The 25,237-nt window shown below is 33.6% G+C and overlaps 1 protein-coding gene across 15 annotated transcripts in view; it reads right to left on the reverse strand.

The window, feature by feature from the left end:
- Positions 1-25,237, reverse strand: part of Pcdh15 (protocadherin related 15) — a 443,526-nt gene that overhangs the window by 291,672 nt on the left and 126,617 nt on the right. For all 15 annotated transcript variants that reach the window (XM_048338795.1, XM_048338794.1, XM_048338792.1 and 12 more), the window contains 2 exons: positions 9,174-9,334; positions 6,688-6,843 (listed from right to left, as the gene is read on the reverse strand). In XM_048338795.1, the coding sequence (XP_048194752.1) occupies positions 6,688-6,843; positions 9,174-9,334 (317 nt within the window). The remainder of the gene's footprint in view (positions 1-6,687; positions 6,844-9,173; positions 9,335-25,237) is intronic.

Genomic DNA, 25,237 nt, shown 5'->3' on the forward strand with positions numbered 1-25,237 from the left:
TTTCAGAGTGTCTTTTGTTTATGCTTGAACCAGCCTCGGTCTTCCACCTATGATTCCTGATTCACCTGTATGACAGGCCCTTGCTACTATGCTTGGCTATTATAGGTTGTAAAAGGTGTTTCACGAACAGGTGCCCATGCTGGCCTGGAGTAGTGAATCTTATCTCTGCCTCCCAAAGCTTGAATTACAAGCTTTAGCCAACATACCTGGCTCTAAACAAATTTTGATAAGAAAATAAATAAAAATTAGTCTGTCATATGTTTCTAATACGTATGTCTAAATTATAAAAGAAAAAAATTAGTGATTATAAATTTAAAGTTTATGGGCATTTAAACTGTTCATCAGGACCAGTTTGTAGTATATTTATGTCAATATTTACAAAAATATTATTTCGGAAACTTAAGGTTATGTTAACTGATATTATTCACCTTCCCAAACTGCAAATGGCATTTTAAATTTAGATTTCTGAAGCATCCTATTTAGACTAGCATCCTATTAAAAACTGAAGGAAATAGAATTTGATCAAATGTAATTCATTAAACTGACTGTGAACATCCTGGGACATACTGCACTGAACCTTAGAGAACTATTGATGTAGGAAAATCTAGCAGATAAAACAAAATGTGACATTTCATTAAGAAGGAAGCATATTATTTCACTTTAATCATTATGATCACTTTTTCTGGGAACATGAGAATTAGGGTAAAATTTATATTCCTAGCACAAATAAACACATATTTTCCTAATTTTTTGTGTGAAAAGTACCTTAATTCATAGTTCATATCTTCAAAGCGTAAATGAAATGTGTTCCTTTTGTTATTGTCAGCTATGCAAACACTACAATAATCTATATAGCATCATTATGTTTTATTAAAACTTTTGCAATAGAAATTTAGCCCCTATATCTATCAATATTAAAGTGAAAAGGGAAGTTAATAGTTTTCTACTGAACTCTGCTATTCATACAAATCAGCACTCGTGATTATAAAATCTCAATGGTTGTAGCATGCACTATTTTACTCAGGGAAAGTAAAAAGTTCAAGCTTTGTGGTAGCTATAAATTAAATGAGAAATGATAAACACATACACATAGAAGCACATCAGATGTCCATAAGTATTAAACCTTCAAGTTGTCAGTCAAAATGGTTATAAAATATGCAGATATGCTAAAAAATCTGGGGGACTTTAAAAGCTATTAAAACTGATGAAAAACAAATCTTTCAAAATCATTATTCTAATTTTCAAATGAAGATTTGAAGCATAGAGAAAACAAAATGGTTTGAAACAAGAAAAATTGTCTCCAATGAATGACAAATTGATTTTCACGTCATTTGACATTTGAAATCAGTCTAGTTTGGACTGAAATCTTCTGTGAATAATCTTAAAAATGTTTTTGCTAGATAAATGCTACTTCTTTTCCTTTGGTAGCTACAAAGCGGTAAAAAGTTTGACTCTTTGGATATTTGCACAACCAGTGTTTTGAAGACACTACATACAAAATGATAGGACTTTACTCATCCATTCACTAAGTTAGGAAATTAATCAGTATCTTCACAAAAGCCCGGAACTACATTAAATTTAAAACAAATATGTGTATCAGTAGATCACCTTTATTTAATACATGAATACACATATGTATATACATGTACACACATGTATGTATATATATGTATATACATATATATGTATTCATATGTGTGTATATATACATATATCTATATTAAGTTGGATGAAGGATTTTCACTGTGGTATTTCTCATGGGCATCTATCAGATTAATCGGCTCTAATTCTCATTCTTCCACACTTCCCTTTGTGTACGCATTTTCATGCTCATACATTCTCTTTCTCTCTACCTCATTCTCTTTTCCTCTACCTTTCCTTCATTTCACCTGGAAAGTTCTAGAATTATAATAAGTGTGTGTGTGTGTGTGTGTGTGTGTGTGTGTGTGTGTGTGTGTTACATCTGGATTCTGCAAGAAAGTGCAACTGTTTGACCTGTGTTTTTGAGACAAGATTAGTCTCACTTAAATGATCTCACAATGTATCCACTTTTTTCTGTAAATGACAGGATTTCAATTTTGCATGTGTCGCATATTTTCTTTATTTTCCTATTGATCAACTGACAGGTGCCAAGGTGGACTATACAGCTTGGCTATTGTGAATACTGCTGAAATAAACCTATATGTGCAGGAGTCTCTACTATATTCTGATAACAATTTTTAAAATTTACCCAGGATGGTATCACTGGATCATATATTTTATCATTAATGAAATGTCAATATTTTTAATTTTTTGAGGCATTTCCACGCTGATTTTCAGAGTAGCCTCAATAGTCTATATTTCCAACAATGTTTCATGGTTCATTTTCCCCTATATCCTCACTGGTAGTTGTTGTTTTGTTCTTGGCCATGGCCATTGTGCCTGGGATTAGAAGAAATTGCAAAGTTGCTCTGCTTTTCATTTCCTTTATGGTCTGGGATCTTGAGAACTACATAGTAGCTATTCTAATTTTGAAATTGTATATTTAATTCTTTTGCATGGTTATTAGAGTGTTGGTCTTTTGGAGTTTAGTTCAGTTTTTTTTCTAACTCTTTTTTGAATAAATATTTGGCATAGATTTTTCTCCCATTCTATAGGTAACGCCTCTTCTCTAAGCTATTGGAGTTTATTCAGGAAGATATATACATGCACCTTCAATGTTTTCCTTTAAGAGTTTCAAATATCCAGGTCTTACATGGAGGTCCTCTACTTTGAACTAGGTTCAAAATGAGAGACAGACTCTTGTTTGAATCTTTAACTAGTAGATAGCCAATTTTCTAAGTACTATTTGTTAAAGACTGTCCATCTCAATGAATATTTTGGCACCTTTTCTTTTTAAGAATAAGATGTCTGTAGCAGCATGACTTATTCGGTTTCTTATATTCTACTCCCTTAGTGTACATGTCTTTTTTGTGGAAGAAGCATTCTGTTTGGGGCATTATGTCTCTATAGTTTAGTTTAAAATCAGATATTATTATAACCAGCACAATTCTTTTCCTTAGGATTATATTTTACTATATGGAGTATTTCTTAATCCCATATAAACTTTAGGATTATTTTTCCACTTTGATGGAGATTGAATGAGTGTAGATATTCACATCACCAACATATCAATTTCAATCATTTAATTCACTGTTTGAATTGCCCACAGTTAGGAATCTGAAATAACTACTTTGATTATTTGATGTATTTTCTTATCACAATAGAGTTTTTATTTCATTTTGAGGTGTTCTAAAATTTTCTACCATACCAACTGGCACAGTAGCAGGCTCCACTATTATAACTCATGAAGAAGGCTCTAAATTTTGTCCTTAAATCTATACATTGTCAAAAGTAGAGAAGCTTTCACTTCATCCATTAATTCTTATCTGTCTGGGTTAAGGGAAACAAACGTAAAAAAATAAACAACCAAACAAAACACTCACACAATTGGTCTTTCTTTGACCTACAGACTTATTTTAGTGACTCTAACATACATACTAACTCTCTTCTCAAACATCCCTATAAATGCTTTCACTGAGTTTGGTGGGATTTTACCCAGTTCCAACAAATCACTTATTAGAAGGATAACATTGAGAATAGAAGTGAGTGGATTTGTTTATTTTCAGAATTCCTCAGTTTTATGATAAAAGGACTCACTTTACAAAATAATTTTAAGTGATTATTAAGTATAGCATGGTAGTTTAAAACTTTTAGCAATTGTTAAATTTAGTATTAAGTTATTCTGTAAATGGGTGAATCTTTCATCAACTCCTGGCTATTTCTCCTTCAAAAGAAACTCATATCCACTACTCATTTCCTGACTTTTAATGTACTTCCTCATTCAGTGAAATTTTCAACTTTATAATTTGCAAAAATGTAGCTTCAATTCTTGCTTGGTTATTTGCTTGCTTTTATTGTTTCAGGAAATCAGACATGTGTGTCATTAAGAATATCACTGTGAGGAATGTCCATAGACATGTTTAAGAATGGTTGGCAATTTTACTATGCAATTTGTTCTTCATAGCAGCCAGTCTAATTACTTAATGATACAACAGCCCAACATTAATTGAAAGTCTCTAATTATCCAGAGAGATATAATACTTTCAGTGTCTTATGTCTTGCGCACAAACAGCAAATTATAACCTTGTTATAATCCTTTCTTGACATTTAGATAAAGGCATTAGTAGTGTTTTGGTGAAATCTTGACATTCTAATCACAGAGCACACTTACAAAGAGTATAAGAAGAAATAATTTAATTTATAAAAGTTCTTATTGGGATTTTTGCTGTGATATAATCCCATTAACATGAGCCTTAATATTTACTGTTAAAATCAGGTTCATGGAAGGGATCTGGTGATCAAGCCTTAATCAATCCTTGCTAAGCTAATCAGCAGGCTGAGATTTAAGAATCTCAGTTCAAAGCCAGATGATGGAGGAAAGTCTGTGAGACTCTTCTCTCCACTAAAAAGTAGTGCTGTGGCTCAAGTTGCAAAGTGTTAGCTTTGAGCAAAAGAATCTCAGAGACAGTACTTTGGCCTTGAATCCAATTTCAGGACTGGCACTTACACAGAAAAATCTTAGTTTATCAAGTGGCTTACTTAAAGTAGCTTAGCAATTTGCATATATATATATATATATATATATATATATATATATGTAAAATTTATATGCAAGATGGGGATGGTCTCAATTAACAGTGTGAACAAGACCCAAGACATGGGAAGCAGTGGTACAAAATTAGTGATTGTTGTGTTGAACTGAAAATTGAGAATGCATTGACAATTATGAAATTATGTGAGACTTGTAAACACTGCTAAAAGATCTCTTTTTTCCTGAAAATAATGGGAAATTACACACATTCTGCACATTACCCTGAGATAATTGAAATGAGGTTTGAGAAAGATCATTTTTTAACCAGACACTGAAAGGATTACAGAATTAACTTTAAGTAATTAAATCATACAGGATGCTTTAAAATTCAATGTTAAGCATTACAAATTTCCGTAAGAAAACTCAAGGGTAGACAGGGATCTATAAGTAATTAAATTCAGGTCAAGCCCAGATTTTCCAATTAGATTTGCTGCCTAAAATAATTCACCGCTCAGTTTGTATTCAAATGAAGTTAACATTCAACTCAAAACAAAATCTCACTCAGAGTTTACTTCAGAAACTAAAAAGGAAACCATTTACCTATGTCTAAAACTATTGGCAAAGGAATTAATATACATTACACCAGAAAACTGTGAAAAGCATTTCATAGAGGCTGAGAATTTGCTGATCAGTAGCATGTACTACTAAGCTATAAATAATTTAAAATTTTATAAGTCACATAATGTCAAATATTCTGGGTTCTTTCAAAAAATTTCTCTAAATTTTTCATAAGTATAAGTGTATTTACATTTTAAACTGTTTGACTTAATATCAGAGAGAATATAGAGATAAACACCCTAAGGCTCTGTTTGCAATCCAAAGCACAATGATGTCTTCTAGGAAGTAGTTTTGCACTTTCTTTTTTTGGTCTTATTGGGACTTTGGAGTCATTGCTTTGCCCTTGTTGGGCTTCTTGGCTCAAACCCAGATTGCAGTTGGACTTTAGCTAGTTATTTTAGTTATTTAATATCTCCTGAACTTTTCTTCCCCATCTGCCTTTGCACTGTGAGTGAACAGCTCTCAGAAGTTCCTCTGTGTATAGGATTACAAGTGCTAGCCACTGAAACCTGGAAGTAAAAATAAACTGCTAAAATCAAGGTTACTATAGTAATGCAGTTTACATCTCAGAATATATGGTAAGTGGGATTAAGGCCCTCTTAAAATATCTACTAGCTCTGGGTACTAAACAAAAAATTAGTATTGTAAACAAACAAACAAACAAACGAACAAGTAAACAAAAAACCATGGGTTATAGCCAGGCACCAATGGTTCACCCCTGTTACCCTAGCTACTCAGGAGGCTGAGATCTGAGGATCCTGCCTCCAAGACAACTCTGAGAAAAAAGTCCTCTTAAAACTCTTATCTCTAGTTAACCACTCAACAACCAGAAGTGAAGCTGTGGCTTGAAGTGGTAGAGTGCTAGCCTTGAGCAGAGGAGTTCATGGACAGCACCCAGGCCTCCTAGCCAACAAAGAAAAAAAAAAAAGAGATGGATTATAAAATCAAACAATGACAATGGAGAAAGGTACTTTAAAGCAAAAGCAATACATTTCTTTAATATATAAACATTCAGTTATGATTACAGTTTTAAGTTTCTGGATACACCCCCCAAAATTATTCAGTTTTAAAAGTGAGCAAATAACTTTTAATGATCAGAATATAAGACATGTTTTTCTACCATTTAACTTAGCAAAACCATTCAAAGACAGAATGACATCACTCTAATATCTTAAAAAAGGAAATTCACCAACTCCTCTTTTGTTTCCATGAATTTATGCTGTAAATCTAAGATGATTAAACAGAAAAAAAAAACTGAGCAATTGAATTTTCCTGTAGCAAAGTGAAAAGATCTGGAATGTCAACAGAGGTCACAGAATATGTATCTTCTAAAGAGTCTTTCTTATAATTTTTTTTAGTAATTGTGGATATGTTAACACACTTTTATAAAGGAATTATTTGTATAAAAACTAGAGCATATAGTTTGTTACACAGATGGAAAAAAATAATCCACAAACCTCATTCACTGTGGCATAATAGCTTTCATGTTTGAATGTGGGGGAGTTGTCATTTCTGTCCCTCACCACGATGCGTACTTCATGGTAGATAACAGTGCCAACCTTTTTGTTGATGCACTGGACTTGAACAACAATGGAGTGTATGTTCACTGGTGGCTGCAATGGAGAAATGATATATTTAAAAATTAAAGCAATTGCGATAAATATCCCAACCATTGCTATCACAGTTGATCATGCAAAATGGAATTCTTTATATTTGTTTACCTGCAAACAGTGGTAAGCTACAAATATTGAAAAGCTTGCAACAGAATAAATATAAGACAATAAACCATAGTTTTTATTTAATCACAGATGTCAATATATAGGACATCAAATAGTGTTAGATTTAAAGTTTTACTGAGGAATAAAAACCACAAAACCAATATTGACATATACAGCACTGAAAAAGTGGTCTCACAAATTGAAAAAGAATCACAGATGAACATTGTGGACACTATTACGGTCTTCGATAAACAATATATTAATTAAAACTCGTGTTTCAATGTAAATGGGGTTTTTCAGTGCACAAAACAGAATGGACTTGCCAATTAATTGTCGGCATATCACTCAGAAGATATTGAAATGAACTGTGTTCTTGCAGAGTTATTTATCATCGGAATACTTCAAGAGGGACTTACAAAAAACTATCGCATCTCATTTTGAGCCTCTAAACTGAATGGAAGCACTGGGACAGAAAGATCACAGATTTTCAAACAGAGGGTCAAATGCTGTGTGCACAGAGCATCCACTTTGTCCTGCTAAGTACCCATAAATTAGTCATAACCAGGTCACCTGGAACTATTGTCCTTCTCATCTTTAGCTCCCTGTGCAACTCTTAGTACCATGGATAAAACTTAGCAGGCAATAAATTACAACCACAATGCTTTAGCTGACGTCAAGGATTCCCTGTAGCCAATATATAACACCCCGTATAATTTTTGCATTGGAATTCATTCTATTGTGCTGTACAAGGAGCTCATAAATATGCCAAGTATAGTCCCACTAAGTCGATTAGTGAGGGTGTAGGGACTCTACTACACTCAGAAAGGTGTTAGAGATATTTTTGTTTATATTTCATAACAGGAAATAAAGTGCAGGAATGCATTCACTGCAAAATTTTCACAACACCATTTTGGTAATCATTAAAATACAAAAACAAATTGAATTTCCAAAATTAAAGCTTGCTTTTGTTCATGCTAAAACAGTATGCAGTTATGGAAATGATTATATATGGAAATTACATTTTTCCACATGGAAATATGTGCATGACCAATTACACATGAAGCCATACCGAGAGCATAATGCACAGTACAATTCAATTTAAATTAATAAAGAACAAAGATAAATGTAAGGGCACACATATCTCCTTCAAAGAATTTGTGGCAGGATAAATACTGGATTCTATTTTCCCCGGTAGGCAAATTGCTTTTAGACATATATTTATGGTACATTTTCCATTCTCATATTTTATAAATGAAATGAAATTATAATTTCCTCTTGCAATTAGATTTGAAATAGAAACAGATTTTTGTCAACAATTGTCTATCCATACTGGTCTATGCTTCTGATGTTGGGTTAAATATTTTCAGAATAAAAGCTTCTGCCCATTGAGGAATAAAATTCTGAAACAGTAGGAACAATTCACAAGAATTCAAATGATCCAAATTTGTTCAGGACGTTGTTAGCCACATTAAAGAAATATTTGAGAGGTAGTAATGATTCCAAATTTTAGGCATGGAAGATTAAAAGATCATCTACTCCACAGCATAATGTTAAGGAGCTCATAAACCAGGATTTGGGGGTGAGTGTGTTTATATGTAGTCGCCAAGTTTTCCCAGGGCCTTATATTATAATTACATGTCATTAATGCCTCTCCCCTCTTTAATCACCTTCTCTGATCTTAGGGAAGATAAGAATGCAGTTATAATGTCAATGATGCTTCAGATGGATGCATCTCCTAACTTGTATCAGAAGTGAGACTTTTAACATTGGCAGTTAAGTAGTTCTTAACAAAACACACCCTTTTTTGCTTTTTCCGTTTTTGACAGCTCCATAAGCTCATTTCTAACCTCATTCTTTCAAGTACTGAGCCAGTTTTTGTTCGTACATACCGAGCTTAGTAGTATATGCTTCACCCCTGTTAGAGATGGATAAATTGTAGCCATGTTTGTCCTGCTTTGCCAAGGCCACAATCTCTCTATTCTAAATAGTCAACAGTCATTTATTTTGAAAGAGAACTCTCTTTTTCTTAGACACAAAAATGGTCGTCCTTTCCTTTGTCATTCTTTTCTCAGATTGAAATATATTTTTTTCTGGTTATGCCCAGAAAATCAACCCAAATTATATTTAAATTTTTAATATCCTATCAAAGAATATATGTGCCATTTACATTATAATAAAATGATAACATATAACATAGGAACAACCAAAAAAATAATTTAACTGACATCTCTATCCAGGACTCTTCCTGTGCTGTTCAGGAAAAGCATTTGCTTCACAGGATCCAACAAGACCCAGTAATCCACGTTGTCCTTCAGCGAGAGCTCTATGGTGGGATCGGGTCCTCCCGCAGTTCCTTTGATCAGCATATTGTCCACAATAATTGTACCTTCAGATCGAAGAAAGGCATATGAAACAGTATTTCAATCAAATGAACTGTCTACCAAATAGTATGCTTATAAACCCCAGTTTCCTTACAAATTTTTATTAAAGCAGTGTAACTCAACTGTATATCTAGTATTGCATAAAAATAATAATAAGTGACTTAAAAAGGCATAAATAATTGCATCATTCTATGTGCAATTGATTTTGGGGGGAGATAAGATATAGGAGGCATGGATTCAAACCCTTGGTGAGTTTCATTATCTATTTCTTGTTTCCCCTTAGCAACATGGGTTCCACTCCCTCCCTGACCACTGTTTCTTACAGGGGTGATCATTGAATTTTATCTTTAACAAAAGGAAAGGCCAGTAATAACAGTCTGCTACTTCAATTCACTCAGTAAGACTTCTGATATGAAAAGAGATATCTGGAAAATAACAGAGAAAAAGAAAAAGGAAGAGATAAAGAAATAGCACTGCCTCCCATGGTGAGGACTGCATCTTTTTTTCTTTTATCTTAGAGTAAATCCATAAAACATGTCTTAATGTAAAAGACAAAACTAGTCTGCCAACTCATAATAGAAATCATTCTTCTTTAAGACATGTCTGGGAGATTTGACTACAAGAACACATTTTTCCAATACAACTTTTTGGTGCTTGATATCTTTTGACTTCTTTCCCCAGAGGTTGAAATGAATACAGTTTTTTAGTATGAGTTGAAATCAAAGTTAGTCTTTCATGTTCCTCCTTGCTTAGATTCCATGCCTCTTGCAAATTAAACACGGATGGCTTGGATGAAACTTAGGTCTTATTCTCTCCATCAGAGTAATATTCCCTTTGCCAAAGAATAATGTACTATGGGTGGTATTAATTATTTTCAGCATACTCATTTTATAAGCACAGGACACATACAAAAGGTGTCTATGCAACCTAAAGAATCACGCTCCTAAACAGTGAATGAAGTGGAAAAGTTCTTTCTTTGAGACATCACATGAAAATACACACTTAATCTATAAATATGAATCCAACTTGAAGAATGTAATGCAAACTGTACCACTCACAATTTATTAAGGTATAATATCCCAAATGTTAAATCATTACATAGTTATGAAAAGAATGAGGTCTTGTTTTACATTCTTGTGGGCAATTTAAAATAGCTATATTATTATTTTGATATACTACTATTAATGGGGTTTACCTGTCTAAAAATTTTGGAAGAAACCCATCTTTTTTTACAGTAAAAGAAAGCCTAAATAATATGTACACACATACTTTTTTATCTGTCATACATTTCTGAATGGTAGAAATTTACCAAAATCTTTCACATGCTAGCATGTAAAAACATAGATATTGACTGAAATTACCCTTTCTAATTTTTTATTGAAATGACAAATAGCTAAATCATATTGGATATATTCCTAAATACAGGTTTATTTTTATGGCCTTTTCTGATCTGAAATAATATTTGAGAATATGATCAAGGATATAGTGCACACTGCAAGTTCATCTTTGGAACATGTTTATTGTGTATTTGAAGATATAGCTACCAAAATAATACTGGTATTTTATTTTGTGGTCAAGAATTAATATGAAAATATATATGAGGCTTACCAGCTGATGTTGATATCTATGCCTTCACTATTTAGTACATAAAGACTTGAAATAGCAGTAATTTATTGTAAATCACACAAACACACACACACACAAACCCACACACAGACACATAACCTTAAAGAAAGGGGACTTTGCGCTTTCCTTGAAAAAAAAAAAAGGTTCATAAACGACAGTTAAAAAAAGACAAAAAAGTTGTAATGGCTATGCTAGCTTGAGTTACAGAATGAAGCACAGTCAATTTTACTTTTTTTCATGGAGATTTAAATATAGTTCTTGCTCTCAATTGGCTGCTGGTGTTTTGTGGTGAATGAATATTAACAATAAGCATTTGCATAATAGTGAGCTAAAAAATTGGAAGAACTAGGAAAGTGAAAAGGAATATCAAAATCGAGAGACAAAGGATAAAAAGACTAACGACTCCAAAAGCAATACTTGCAAAACTGTTTGGTGTAAATCAACTGAGCAACTCATGGGGGGGAAGAGGGAAAGGGGGAGGGGGGAGGGGGGAATGAGGGAGGAGGTAACAAACAGTACAAAAAATGTACCCAATGCCTAACATATGAAACTATCCTCTCTGTACATCACTTTGACAATAAATAATAAAAAACTAAAGTCAATATTACTTCACCTGAGTTTTCATATTGACAAATGATTTTCAATAGTCCGAGAAACAAAAGGATGAGAGTAAATACTAGGTACTCTAGATACAAAAAAATAAAGTTAAAATATTTTAAAAATAATTTTACCCCAAATGTTTGATTTGGGGTTTCTGCACAACTTTTTCTTCTGCAGACAACCAATCAGAAAAATATTTGACACCAAATCGGAGGTTAGAATGAAACCACAACCTCCATTCATTTCGCAACCAATCAGAGGAGAGTATCTTTTCTCTGGTCCCAAGAGACTTGAGTTTGTGTAGTTTGTCAGCAGGGACAAGTCTGTTAAGTAGCTGACCCCAGTATACACTGAGCATATTGGAAGACTGAGATCATCTAAATCTCTTATTGCTTCATAAACTTTTCTTTCACAAAAATCTTGCTTAAGGTCTTCCATATGATATTTGACAATCCATTCCCCATCCTTGACTTCATTTGAATTTTAAAACAGATGAACAAAAAATAAAAATATAGGGTATACAAATAAAGCATATACTATCAAACCATAAAGAGGAAGTTGTATGTATCTGTTAATAACATACTCTACAAGGGATGCTAACTTATAATCAAGTGAAATGTCTTGATGATAGTCATCAAAAGGCATTGACTTTGAAGAAACCTTCTTTGTAGGGTATGCTATATGGAATTTAGACACCCCCCTTTACATAATTGTTTCCTTTCATCATATTTGAAAATAATCGCAAATAGGAAAATACAGATATAAACTTACTTTATATTCTGTGTTAGATGAATCAGGCTCTGGGTCTGATAGAGTTAGACTCTAGACCTTGATGCCCGATATGCAGCTATGCTCAAGGAAAAAATATTAATGCTCAATTGATATTTCTCTCATATGAAATAGGTACCATGGTTAAACTGGGATTTCTACAATAATACACTTACATCTAGAAAATAAGCCCAATAAAAATACTAGTAAAATGGAATGTTTTAGTGATATTTTCATCAAGCTTCACACCTACTTTTATGCCTATATTTGCTTTTTCTTTAAAGCACTATACATTGACGATTACCTTTTTCTAAACCAAATATATATAATCTCAATTAAACATTACATAATGTTCATAAACATTATGAAAAAATCACATTGGTATGTAGGAATTTCAATTTTATGGATCACTTAAAATACATTTTAATTTAAAAAATGTAATTTGATAATTTTCATCGTGACAACTAATAGCCTAGTATTTAATTCAGGGAAATAGAGAAAAAACTTATTTTTGAGACAGGGTTTTCTTATTATAACCTTAGCTCAATCTTGAACTCAAGGTTCTAAGATCTTCCGGCCTTTACCTCTTGTTAGTTTGTTTGCCAGTACTGGGGCTTGAGCACTGTTCCTGGCTTCCTTTTGCTCATGACTAGCAATCTACCACTTGAGGCACAGCACCATGTGCAGCTTCTGTTTACCTGGTGCTGAGGAATCAAGCCCAGGGCTTCATACATGCTAGTCAAGCGCTCTACTGCTAAGCCACATTCCCAGGCCCTTTCTTTTCCTCTTGAGTTCTGAGATTGCAAGCATATGCCACAATTCAGGGTTAGAGACATACATTCCTAACTCCTTCATCTGCGCTTCTAGAATCCCCAGAGAGAGTAAAATATTATTAATTATAGCATTCGTATACAAACTAATATATATTCTCTTTGCACTGTTAATTGAACTTGCTTCACTAAGTTTTCTTTCTTTTTGTCCCCCTGAGATGTTCTTGCATAGACACATTTCATTTTAATTGTGAAAGACAGATCTTCCAGCTTTCCTCCAAATATAAACTTACTAAATAATAACAAATAATAATGTACAAACCAAAGCAAACTCCTCATGACACCAACTTCCTTCCTTTCTTACCCATGATACATGTGGTAATTTACATCAGAAAGGAGTCTTTTGTGTTGCTTTGATGATAAATGAGATAACTCAAGTAGAAGGATGATTACTGTCTGTAGTAAAGAAAAGGTTTAAAGTGTAGGTTATGGTTACAGTTGTTGATTGATTATATGAACAGCATTTTATTTGAAAAACAAATATCTGAAGCTAAATACTTTTTGTCACAGTTTTTAAAAACTAAGTCTCCTCTTTATGCCCCAAACTGGGGTTATCTTGTTTGATCAAACCATAGGTCAGCAAAGCTGTCTGAGTGCTTATAAACTCCTTGAAGAACATCAGTGAACAAGGCAGTGGAACACAATTGTCCTTTGCCTCTCTAATTAAACTATTTTGATGGAGATGAAAGAGTGTATTCAAAAGGAAGTGGGAGTAATTGAAAAATAATAATCTTTTGAACTTGGTGATGCTTGCATGTTATCTCAAGTACTCAAAAGACAAACATCAGGACCATCTTGGCTCAAGTTTGACATGGAAAAAAATGAGCAAGTCTTCAACTTTAAACAAAGAGGCTAGGCATAGTGGTTTCACATCTGTAATCCTAGCTACAAAGAAAATGTACATAGTAAGGTGGCAGTCCCAGGCCACTCCTGGGCCAAAAGACTATCAGAACTATCAGAACATCATTTTCAAAACAACAGTGTATGATGTAGCACAAGTGAAAGAGCACATCCTAACAAGAAAAAGGTGCTGAGTTCAAACTCTAATACCATAAAAAAAATTCCAGAAAGTGGAAAAATAGGTGATTTATTTTTTGTTGGTGGTAGTGGTAGTGCATTTATGTGTACCTTCTTTTTCATTATCTATTTGTGCTTTTTGTTGGAGGTAACAGTGGATGAGAATGGGAAAGAGGAAAGGTGAACAAATGTACTCATGGTATTTAGTTAAAACTATGTGGAAGATGAACTTTGTAACTTATGGGTAAAGAGAAAGGGAGAAACTAGAAGAAAACAAAGCAAGGGTGACATTATCTAAAACAGAAATGTACACATTACCTGAATTGTACAGTAAGAAGCACTATGGGACATATTGAAAACCTTTGATTTCTCTACAAATTTCAGATTTATTTTGTAAAAATACTTAAAATTCCTTAAAAAGTATTATTAAAAATAATTTGTAAAGTGTTGGGAATATGGCCCAGTGGGAGAATGCTTGCCTTGTATACATCAAGCCCCAGATTCAATTCCTCAGCATCACTTAGAGAAAAAGCCAGAAATTGCATTATGGCTAAAGTGGTAGAGTGCTAGCCATGAGCAAAAAGAAGCTAGGGACAGTGCTTATGCTGTGAGTTCAAGCTTCAGTACTGGCAACAACCACCCCCCCCCCAAAAAAAAACAGTAACAAAAAATAGTAGTTAAAAATAATTTGTAATATCTAAGGAGATATTGTTAATCTAGGAAAATTTTGAATGATTTTAACTCTGAAGTTAAACATATTTTCTCACTTCTAAAGTCACTCAAAGTAAAAAATGTCATGAACAATAAGGCAATATATGTTAATAAGAAATTGAGACAAAGTGTATGCATACATGACACAATACAGCAAAGAAATAGAATCAACCTAGGTATTGAGAATGGTAGGAGCAAATTTGTTATGGTGCCATAATAGAGCATTATGAAGAAGAATTGAATGCTGAAATTGATGTGTACTTTTTTCAGGAATGTAAAAATTGGACGAGCTAAATTTTTAGTAAGGAAAGGGAGGTAAATTCAAGAGCTTTATTGAGACAAATGTTCATAGCGATATATTGCCCATTTGAAAATACTAACGAACTTGATACTGAAGATGTAACCACACTCATAGTAACTATGTGAAGTAATTAAAACATAAATTAGCTTGAGTTAGCAATCATAATGTATATAAATATATCAAAATATCATGAGGTATACCTTAAATACATACAACTTATGGGTCAATAACGAAAACCAAAGTTATAAGCCATTACAGAAAAGTTTTATGAGCATCAATTAGTTGTACAATGTGGTTTTATTTTCATTTGTCCATATATGTGTATTTCATACCTTGATCAGACTCACCTTCATCTGTTAAGCTCCTTATTCCCCTATGTCCCAAGCCAATATTACCAAGCTTCATTGTTCCAGTTTCAGATATGTACATAAAGTATTTTGACCATGCTTGCCTCCATTTATTCTTTCCCTTCACTCTTCCCCCACATTACTACTCATTCCCCAGAGAAAGCCTCTTTTACATCCCTGTCATTAGCTGTTTAAAGTGTATGTTAATTGTTCAAAGGGATTTGCCTTTCTGCATTGTTATTACAACCAGAAAGCCAAGCCTATCACAGCATCCCTTACTCTGCCTTCTCTAATCACAAAGTGGAATGTGTTCACAGAGCTTTTCCAGAAAGCAAGATGCCATTTCCCAACATATTTGGTGAACTTTGTGCTTGCTCTTCGAACCCTTGAAGAGTTTGATAATGGTCAGATTACACACAAAGTAAATTAATTTCACATTCCCATTACCCTGAGCCTTTAAACTCCTCTAAAGTCATTCTGTTGGACAGAAATGTGCATATGAATCGCTTAGGGATCTCGTTAGAATTGCAAATTGTGATCTGGTAAAAATAGGTTGTGGCCTTCTATTTGATGCCTGGTGTTACCTGTCTGCATACTTCACTTTTGGAAAGTAGGCTTCACAAATTTGTCTTTAAGTGTCAGTTCCAGACAGAAGTATTAGCTTCATATCAGGACGTGTCCAACACTTGTATTTTTTGCTTCGGCTACCTCACTCCACTGGATTAGAAATGAAGAGGAACGGGTTCTGAAATCTATCTTAATGTGATTCTGCTGATCACTAAAGTTTGAGATCCTTGTTTTCATAATATTCTGAAAATCTCAGATATTTTTCCTCATTAACTGTGAGCTACCATCAAGAGCAAAGTTCAACTTTCTGAGATAGCAGACTATTAACACCATTTCACAGTGTGCTAGCCAACACATTGTATCTTGTATCTAGAGTATATCCACACATGGAAATGAATTTTCATGAAATGAATTCTATGTAAGCAAGGTTTGGTTTTCATTTTCTCCATATTAAAAAAAACCACAACAATCTCATATATGCTTTCTGAGTGGGTACCAATCATGTTCTATGAGAACCTCTCCTAATTTTAGTTCGTAGGCTACCATGAGGTGAATCACATGATATATTTTTTGTCTTGGCTCAGAGCCAACATTTCTAATAGATCTAGAAGTAAGGATAAAGGCTGAAAAATCATGATAATCTTAGAAGAGAAGTATTCACGTATAGTTTCTGAGAGGCTATTAAGGAGAAGCCCATATTGAGGGACTAAAAAAAGAAGGGTCTACTTGAAACAACCAGAGAGATTTACAGAATTCCAATATTCAATATTCTCAGCTTCCTCAGTTCCCCCAAATACGTTACCTTCCCAGTGCTTTTTACCCCTGTTAATTTTTTTGGCTTACAAGACCTGAGAATTCATGTAGCCTTATGTCTGTGAATTGTTTACAACCACATAAAAAAGTGGGGCTCCTTAAAGCTGCTATCGAGAGCTTCACCTCTCCCTGCATTTTTCTTATCTTTCTGACCTTTCACATTTCCCTCCTGTGTATTTTGAGTTCTCAGGGGAAACACAATGTCATCATAATTACTACTCCCGTCATAGTGATTAACTACTTCGGCCACTTGATTGTCCAGTACTCTACACCTGCTCTTCCTCTTGCACTACCACAGGTGCTAATTTGAGTAATTGTAATGCTATGTTTGGCATGGATTAGCTATATGACATTTAGATTACCCACTCCCAGAAAAGGAGGTCGCCTGTGGCTTTTCAAATATATGCACAATACAGTCCAAGAATCGTTCATTATGAGGTGTTATTTTCCCCTTTGGAAACAAGTCAAGCACCAATTATGGTATTAGTTGGTGTGTCAGCAAGAAAACTTCACCCTCAAATCAAGTTAATCCAATACGGAGAAGCCTAATGGAGATATGGTTACAGTAACTGGAAACCACATGGGCTAATGTCACACTGAGAAAAACAAGTATTAAAGGGAAAATACATTGGAACAAAATAAAACAAATATCAATAGAGCATAATCCAAAAGATTGTCATGTAGCAAGAGCCACAATCACAGTGAACTTGGGAGAATCCATGAGGAAGAGCCCTCAGTACACACCTGACTCCTCCATTTCTAACCCTACTACTCCCCATTGATTATATGTTTACTTGGTCTGTTGTTACAAGTTAAAAAAAAGGAAAGCTCCTGAAAATACCTACTATTTCATTCATATAGTACTGTGAACACGGAGATTGGAAATGAGGGGAAACAAACTGTATTTGTATCCTGACCTACCTAACACCAAACAAACTTTCTTTGATTTTGCTAATTTTATGAGTGTTCTTAATAGAACCCAATGCACTATAGAAAAGGAGTCCATGTGAAAAGGACAGTGTGTAATAAAATTGGAGGAAGTGTTTAGGATGACAGGTTCATATTGTCAAAATAATGAAAAGGAAGGGCCAGACAGTACAATGCATAATGTTGTAGTATTAAGATCATTTAGTTTTAGTTTGAGCTTCCATGTAAACTCAGCTTCTATCTAATTTGAATTTTCACATAGGTACTCTGCTTCCATCTTCCCCTGTCATATTATAACTGCATTCCTATTTTAAACACTAGGATAAGGAAAACCTTACTAATTTGTATAAATAGCAAACATAATATGCTATAGATAGCAATTTGTTAGAATTACATGTTCAGATCACAGTGAAGTTATTTGTAACATCATATAATCCTACAACATTTTGTTCTGACATGCCATTTTGTTAAGTAATTTATTTTATTAAAATATCATACCATATAACAGAATTATCCATGTTTTAAAAGTTAAATAAATATGTATGGGCTACTGCTAAAAGGAGTTTTTTTGTTTCTCTGTGAACATTGTGGTATTTTTCCAGTATCAGCGTACTGGCAATGAACTTAAAAGGCTGCAGGCTAATCTTTATGAAGAATGGATTATGTTATAAGCTACTTTTGACAAAATAGTGAAAATATGAAATGATCCTAACCCCTAGAATTTTTTTCTTATTTAAGCTTTTAACATATCCTTACCTAACATCATTGGTTGCTACAATGTATTTTGATCTATAAAGCTGATGAAAGATGTCATCTCTCTAATGAAAATATCTAAAAACAGAGTGTTTATTAAATAACATTATGGTGCTAGCTATTGAAAATGAATTCCTTCACAGAAACCACATCAGAACTACAGTTCAGTTCATATCATTCTTTACTCTAACTCCCTCTACTTTAATTTTACTCGAACTCACTTAACTTTAAATTCACTCTGACTCATAGTATGAATAAGCTAAAATTCTCTAATGACTTGTAATCTCTCAGAGAATAAAAGCCAAATTCTTTATAATGTCCCCAAATGCCTAGCATGAATCTTTTAGGCAACAGTAAAGAGCTGTCTCTCAATAGTAACAACTTTCTACTTCAAGTTCTTTGTTCAATGCCAAATAATGCCTAGTATTCCCCTGCCCCCATCTCTGTCTTGTATCCAATACAAAGACTTCTCCAGCCACACAAGCTATCATACCACATGCAACATTGTGATGTATTTCTTTCACCTACCCCCTGCATTTATAGGAATTGAAATCCAGGTCATTGAATTACTATTTTGACTGGCAAAGTTTACTTGCTCAGTGAAGTTTCTGGTAAAACACAGTCTTAACACCAAGAAATACCAGGAGATTCTCAGCATTTACTTAAATAAACATTTGCAAGGTAGGGATTCAGCATTTAAAGGTCACCAGGAAAAATAATGAAATGATAATAAAAGTAGATTAAAGTCATGAATATTGGATTTGTAAGAAAACTATAAGAGAAGAGATAGATTTATCAACATATTTCTGAAGCATATGTGTTTTTTTTAAATTTTGACTTACACCTTTACACTGAGGTTATCCCTGATATCTTTAAAACATAATCATTATTTTCTCATCAGAAGACTTTGGAATCTCTTGTTTACTATTCATACAGTGTTCCTTTTTCATCAAGCTATAACTCATATATTCATGGTAAACAGCTCCTTCTTTTCATTGGGGAAGAAACAAAAATAACCTATAAGCATAATCCCTAATGCTACTATACATAGCCCTGTAGCTATTAGTGCACAAATAAATAAAATTATTAGTTTATATGGGACATTTTGATGGGCAGAGCTCTCTTTTGAAATGAATATGATTTTGTACTTTTTTTTAATCACCTAACTAGTATAGGAGTTCCTTATGGCTTGATGTATATCCTCAGATGAAAGAGAATAAAATAATTACCTTATTTAATAATTATCTTAATAAATCAGTAATAATTATGTATGGTAGAAATTACCTTTAATAGTAAATACATAAAATAACTATTCTAATAACTCATAAAATGCTTTCTATTGACAATGCTTTCTATCTTTCCTTTGCAGCACAAGAAAGCAAAGAATCTTGCTTCTGCTGGAACCTCCTTTATTTTGTTTGCAGATTAATTTCCTTAATTGTTGGTTTATTTGATACTAGCAAAACAAGTCTTCTAATAGCCAAGATATGTAAAGAATCAAAGTTCTCAGTTGTGTTCTGAGCTCTGTGTAAAGTTAAAATAGATACTGCTAGAATAAATTGAAAGCTTTAGATTCAGTATAAGGATTTTTAAATTAGAATTACTTAAATATTTACTTCAAAGCAATTCCTAAAGTAAAGAATTTTGTGACAAACAGTATGTTCCCAACAGTAAACTGTTTCTTCCTTTCTAAAAATTGCTAGTGATTTATTCTTGTTTGTAAACTTTTTGCATTCATTTGTATATATTTGTTTTCACTTTCCTATTGTCCCAGCAACTCTCTCAGAGGTAAAGCATTTTCTTAAAAAATGAACACTATTTATACAAAAATCACATCTGTCTTCTAAATGTTATATAAAACATCACTTTGGAAACACCGTAGGTAGAAGCTATTTCATCTACATTTACAATGAAGAGATAATCCGACCAGTTTTTTGGAACCTAGAGAAAAAAGCAATCAGAACTCAATGTGTTAATGTTAACCCTCTCAGCTAATGAAAGGGATAAAAATTGTAAAGGGGACTCAGAGAGTCTTGAAAGTTTGAAAACAGGATTTGGGAGAGAATGAATGTGAATGTGTGGCAAAAGAGCTCTGCAATGCAGGAGGCATGTGATTATTCATATATTTTCATAAATTGAATAAGGAAATCTTCCAAGGTGTCCCTTGGAGTAGACAAAGACTCTGGTAGGATATTAGATGGCTGTAATTAGGAAATAACTGCATTCCAAGGGGGAGATGTACCTCAAGTCAATTTTTCTTGGCACTCATCATAAGACAAGCAAGAGAGGAAGCAAGGAACTCTTAAATCTGACTGTCACCAAAAAGACAATGGATACTTCAGCAAAGAGATACTATAGTTACATCCATAGGAACTGAACAGGTAAGGGATGGGAATGAAGATATTCACCAGCCAAGACACTGATGGGAAGAGAAATGCTAAGCACTCAGGCTCCAAGGAGTTTCAGTCTTACAGGTAGCCCCAACCAGCTCAGGGAAAATATGGCAACTAGACTTTGGCTTCGGCTCTCCCTTTGTTGCTCTCCTACTGTTAAATCTGGAGAATCTAGACCAATGTTTAACAAGCTGGAGGGAATGACAGAGAAGAATCCTAGGTAATATTCAAGGTAATATAAGGAGAAAACAAACATGGCTTTCACCAGTGAAAACACAGTTGATTTCTGTCACATTTTACAATTTCTATGTGGTTAATGTATTTCACAGTAGGCAATAAAGCATTGAATTAACATCATTAAATAAAAAAAGAAATAAGGAGATATGTACAATACCCAAGAAAACCAGCTGTTCTGTGGTCCATCAGATCAAATAAGCCCAAACATGACAATTAAATGACAATTAAATGTGGTTCTTTTGTATGAAATAAATTTAGAATTAAAACTAAGAACATGAATAATGCTTGTTTTAGTAAAAACCAGTTGGATAAAGCCCTTTTTATTACTATTTTTATTTGTTTCTCAGTATTCCAGCTCTATTTCATAAGTTTCATTGTATGATCAATAATGGGGAATACCAAAATTGAGAGACACAAGGTAAAAAAAGAAAAACAACTACAAAAACAATACTTGCAAAACTGTTTGGTATAAGTGAACTGAACACCTCATAGAGGGAAAGGGAAAGGGGTATGAGGGAGGGGAGTATGAGAGAGGAGGTAACAAACAGTACCAGTACTGTATCCAATGCCTAACGTATGAAACTGTAACCTCTCAGTACATCAGTTTGATAGTAAAAATTTGAAAAAAAAATAGTTGTAAGAAGTAGAAATTTCCTCATGGATGTAAGATGTATTACAAAAGATATTTATATTGATAAGTCAAAATTTCAGTAAATATAAAGTTGTTTTATGCTATAAAAATTTCTTCAGAAGTTAACATTCTATGTGAGTTACTTTATTTTTATACATATCATATTAAAATATAGCTATAATCAAAGAAACATAGCCACTAAACAGGAAGAATTACCAATGAAAATTTAATATAGAAAGTATTTGTGATTTTCAGTGCATATTTCTAAACCAAGAGCTCAAATAATTCAAACCATGTATAAAAACTGAAAACATATTAACTTATAGTCAGTATTTTCATCTGATTTTCCTAGATTCCTTTCAGGTCTATACTATGTGCACACACTGGTTTCTCTGACAGCATATTATTTGAGGAAAAATTAGAGATTTGTGGGGAGGAAATTAAAGATATGAGTACATTAAGGTTATGTTTAGGCATGTTTTCTGTGTTTCAATAAACACTCAAACAATAAATGCAAGGAGAAGTATTCTAAAATCACATAGAAAAAAATTATAATACAAAAACATGTTCTTTTCCCCATAGCATGAAATATCAAATGTCTGTCCTATATCCATAGTTTATGTTCAATTCTACTAAACAAACAATATATACATTATATGAATGAGGAAAAAGTAAAGAAATCTACACGAGGAGAAAGTATTCTATGTTAATAAGTTAGAAATATCTTAGATGATTAAAAATTTTCATATGGATCAGTCCATTTAGTGTAACAACGATCAAAATTTTGTTTTTGTTTTGTTTTGTTTTTTGGCCAGTCCTGGGCCTTGGACTCAGGGCCTGAGCACCATCCCTGGCTTCTTCCTGCTCAAGGCTAGCACTCTGCCACCTGAGCCACAGCGCCCCTTCTGGCCGTTTTCCATATATGTGGTGCCGGGGAATCAAACAGAGAGCTTCATGTATAGGAGGCAAGCACTCTTGCAACTAGGCCATATTCCCAGCACAACAATCAAAATTTTGTAACTGTGAACATACTTGAGCGTAGCTTCTACATCATTTATAATATTTCAAGTGCCATCCTAGGTCAAGCTAAAGGGAAAAAAATGTGATAGAAGCCCAGAAACAATTTGAACAAAAAAAAGTGAAATCAATGAAATAAAAAATAAATAACAGTAGCTAATGAACAAAAAAGAGAAATGAGAAAAAAAGCCAAAACAGCAACAAATAATAAAAATTTCTTGTCCCTATTTCCTGGAGTTTATTTGTCTTTGTTGGGACAAGTGCTGAACAAAAAAAAAGCAATGATACTCACTAGACACTATGTTGAAAATGAGCTACACAAGTTGTGGGTGGAGATGGGAGGGACACACTAGGAGACAGCAAGGGAAAGGGTGACATTGCTCCAAAAGAAATGAATTCATCATCTGATATATGTAAATGTAACCACTTTGTACATCACTTTTACAATAACAATAAAGAAATTTAAAGAATCAATAGTAGAAACAAAAATATTTAAGAACTTGATTTGTTTCTTTATTGATAAGTATGATACTAACAAATCAGTGGAAAGTCAAATCAAAGGAAAAAGAAAACGGAAAGAACTAACATCAGAAATGAGGGGAGTAATTACAACAGTGATATAACAGTTCTTTCCATAACATGGAGTTCATTTCACTTAGCATCATCTTCTGCATTCATAAGGGCATAGCTATTAGGCTCCTGTTATCCTCTGCTGTGACTAGCCTAAAGCTGTGCTAATTATTCCCTATGAGGGAGACCATAGAGTCCATGTTTCTTTGGGTCTGGCTCACTTCACTTAGTATAATTTTTTTCCAAGTCCTTCCATGTATACATGCCATCGAAACTGTAGCGCTTTTCTAGTTGATGATCCTCTTGTATCCCTTTCCTGTGGTTGTACCTCCACTATCACTGTATCTTATCTGAGTACACTGGATACTGTATATACTGGTATTAGAACTAGGAAAGTGAAAGGGAATATCAAAATTGAGATACAAAGGATAAAAAGAGAAACGACTCCAAAAGCAATACTTGCAAAACCATTTGGTGTACACCAACTGAACAACTCATGGGGCGAAAGGGAAAGGGGTTGGGGGGAGGGGGGAATGAGGGAAGAGGTAAGGAACAGTACAAGAAATGTACCCAAGGACTAACGTATGAAACTGTAACCTCTCTGTACATCACTTTGACAATAAATACGAAAAAAATAAATAAAAAGAAATGACAGCTGGGAAAATGGTGTAGTGGCAAGAGTGCTTGCTTCATGACACCCCGGGTTCGGTTCCCCAGCACCACGTATATAAAAAAATGGCCAGAAGTGGCACTGTGGCTCAAGTGGCAGAGTGCCAGCCTTGAGCAAAGAGAAGCCAGGGACAATGCTCAGGCCCTGAGTCCATGGCCCAGGACTGGCATTAAAAAAAAAAAAAAGAAAAAAAGAAATGGGAAATTCCTCAAGGGATTCTGTGAACATTAAAACTGGCACAAGAAAATATTATAAACAAATTTGACCAATACATTTAATGTGGACAAAATATTTATCAACAGAGACAATTAAAACAGGTAATCTAAATAGAGCTATATCTTTCAGAGACATTAGTATCAGCAGCAGCAACAGTAGCAGCAGCAGCAGCAGCAGCAGCAGTAACAGCAGTAACAGCTAAAAGTCCTCCTACCAGAAAATCTCAAGTCATCTCCTAATGCAATTTCTTCATGCCAGACTTATGCAAATGATCCTGAAGGTCAAATCTGAGATTAGATCTTCAGTCTTTCCAAGAATATATGACCTTTTCCTACTACTTAGTCTTTTCTGCTTAAAGAAGCCAGAGAGGATTCTAATTGTACTTAATCTATTGCTTAAAACTGCAGGCTTTAAATAATATTATCCTATTAAAGATGAGAAACTAGAATTAATTATTATTTTCCCAGTGGCAATAATATGCATTAAGACCAACTGTCTTGACCCTTTTGAGGGAAAGATGACTCAAATCATATACATTATCAACACTATAACCAAAATGATATACTTTATTATAACTTCTTAAAGTATATTCAAGTGTTTCCTTTATGTATTAAAACATTTTCTGTGTTGGCCTAATTTTTCCTACACTTAGTGAGAATCTCTCAATTGTAATCCTTCTGTAGAATGTGTCTCTTTAAAATACAATTGAGGCAAATACCAGCCACTAATACAATACAGAGAACAAGGCTGCACTAATAACCAGGTCATGAATTAGTGTTGATGCCCTGAAATTTTCAGAAGTTCTAGTTTGGATAAAAAAAAGTTTTTCACTTGCATTTCTAGTTCTTATTCTCTCTCTCTCTCTCTCTCTCTCTCTCTCTCTCTCTCACACACACACACACACACACACACAC

This window comes from Perognathus longimembris, chromosome 2, assembly GCF_023159225.1.
Source record: "Perognathus longimembris pacificus isolate PPM17 chromosome 2, ASM2315922v1, whole genome shotgun sequence".
NCBI classification, from domain to species: Eukaryota; Metazoa; Chordata; class Mammalia; order Rodentia; family Heteromyidae; genus Perognathus; species Perognathus longimembris.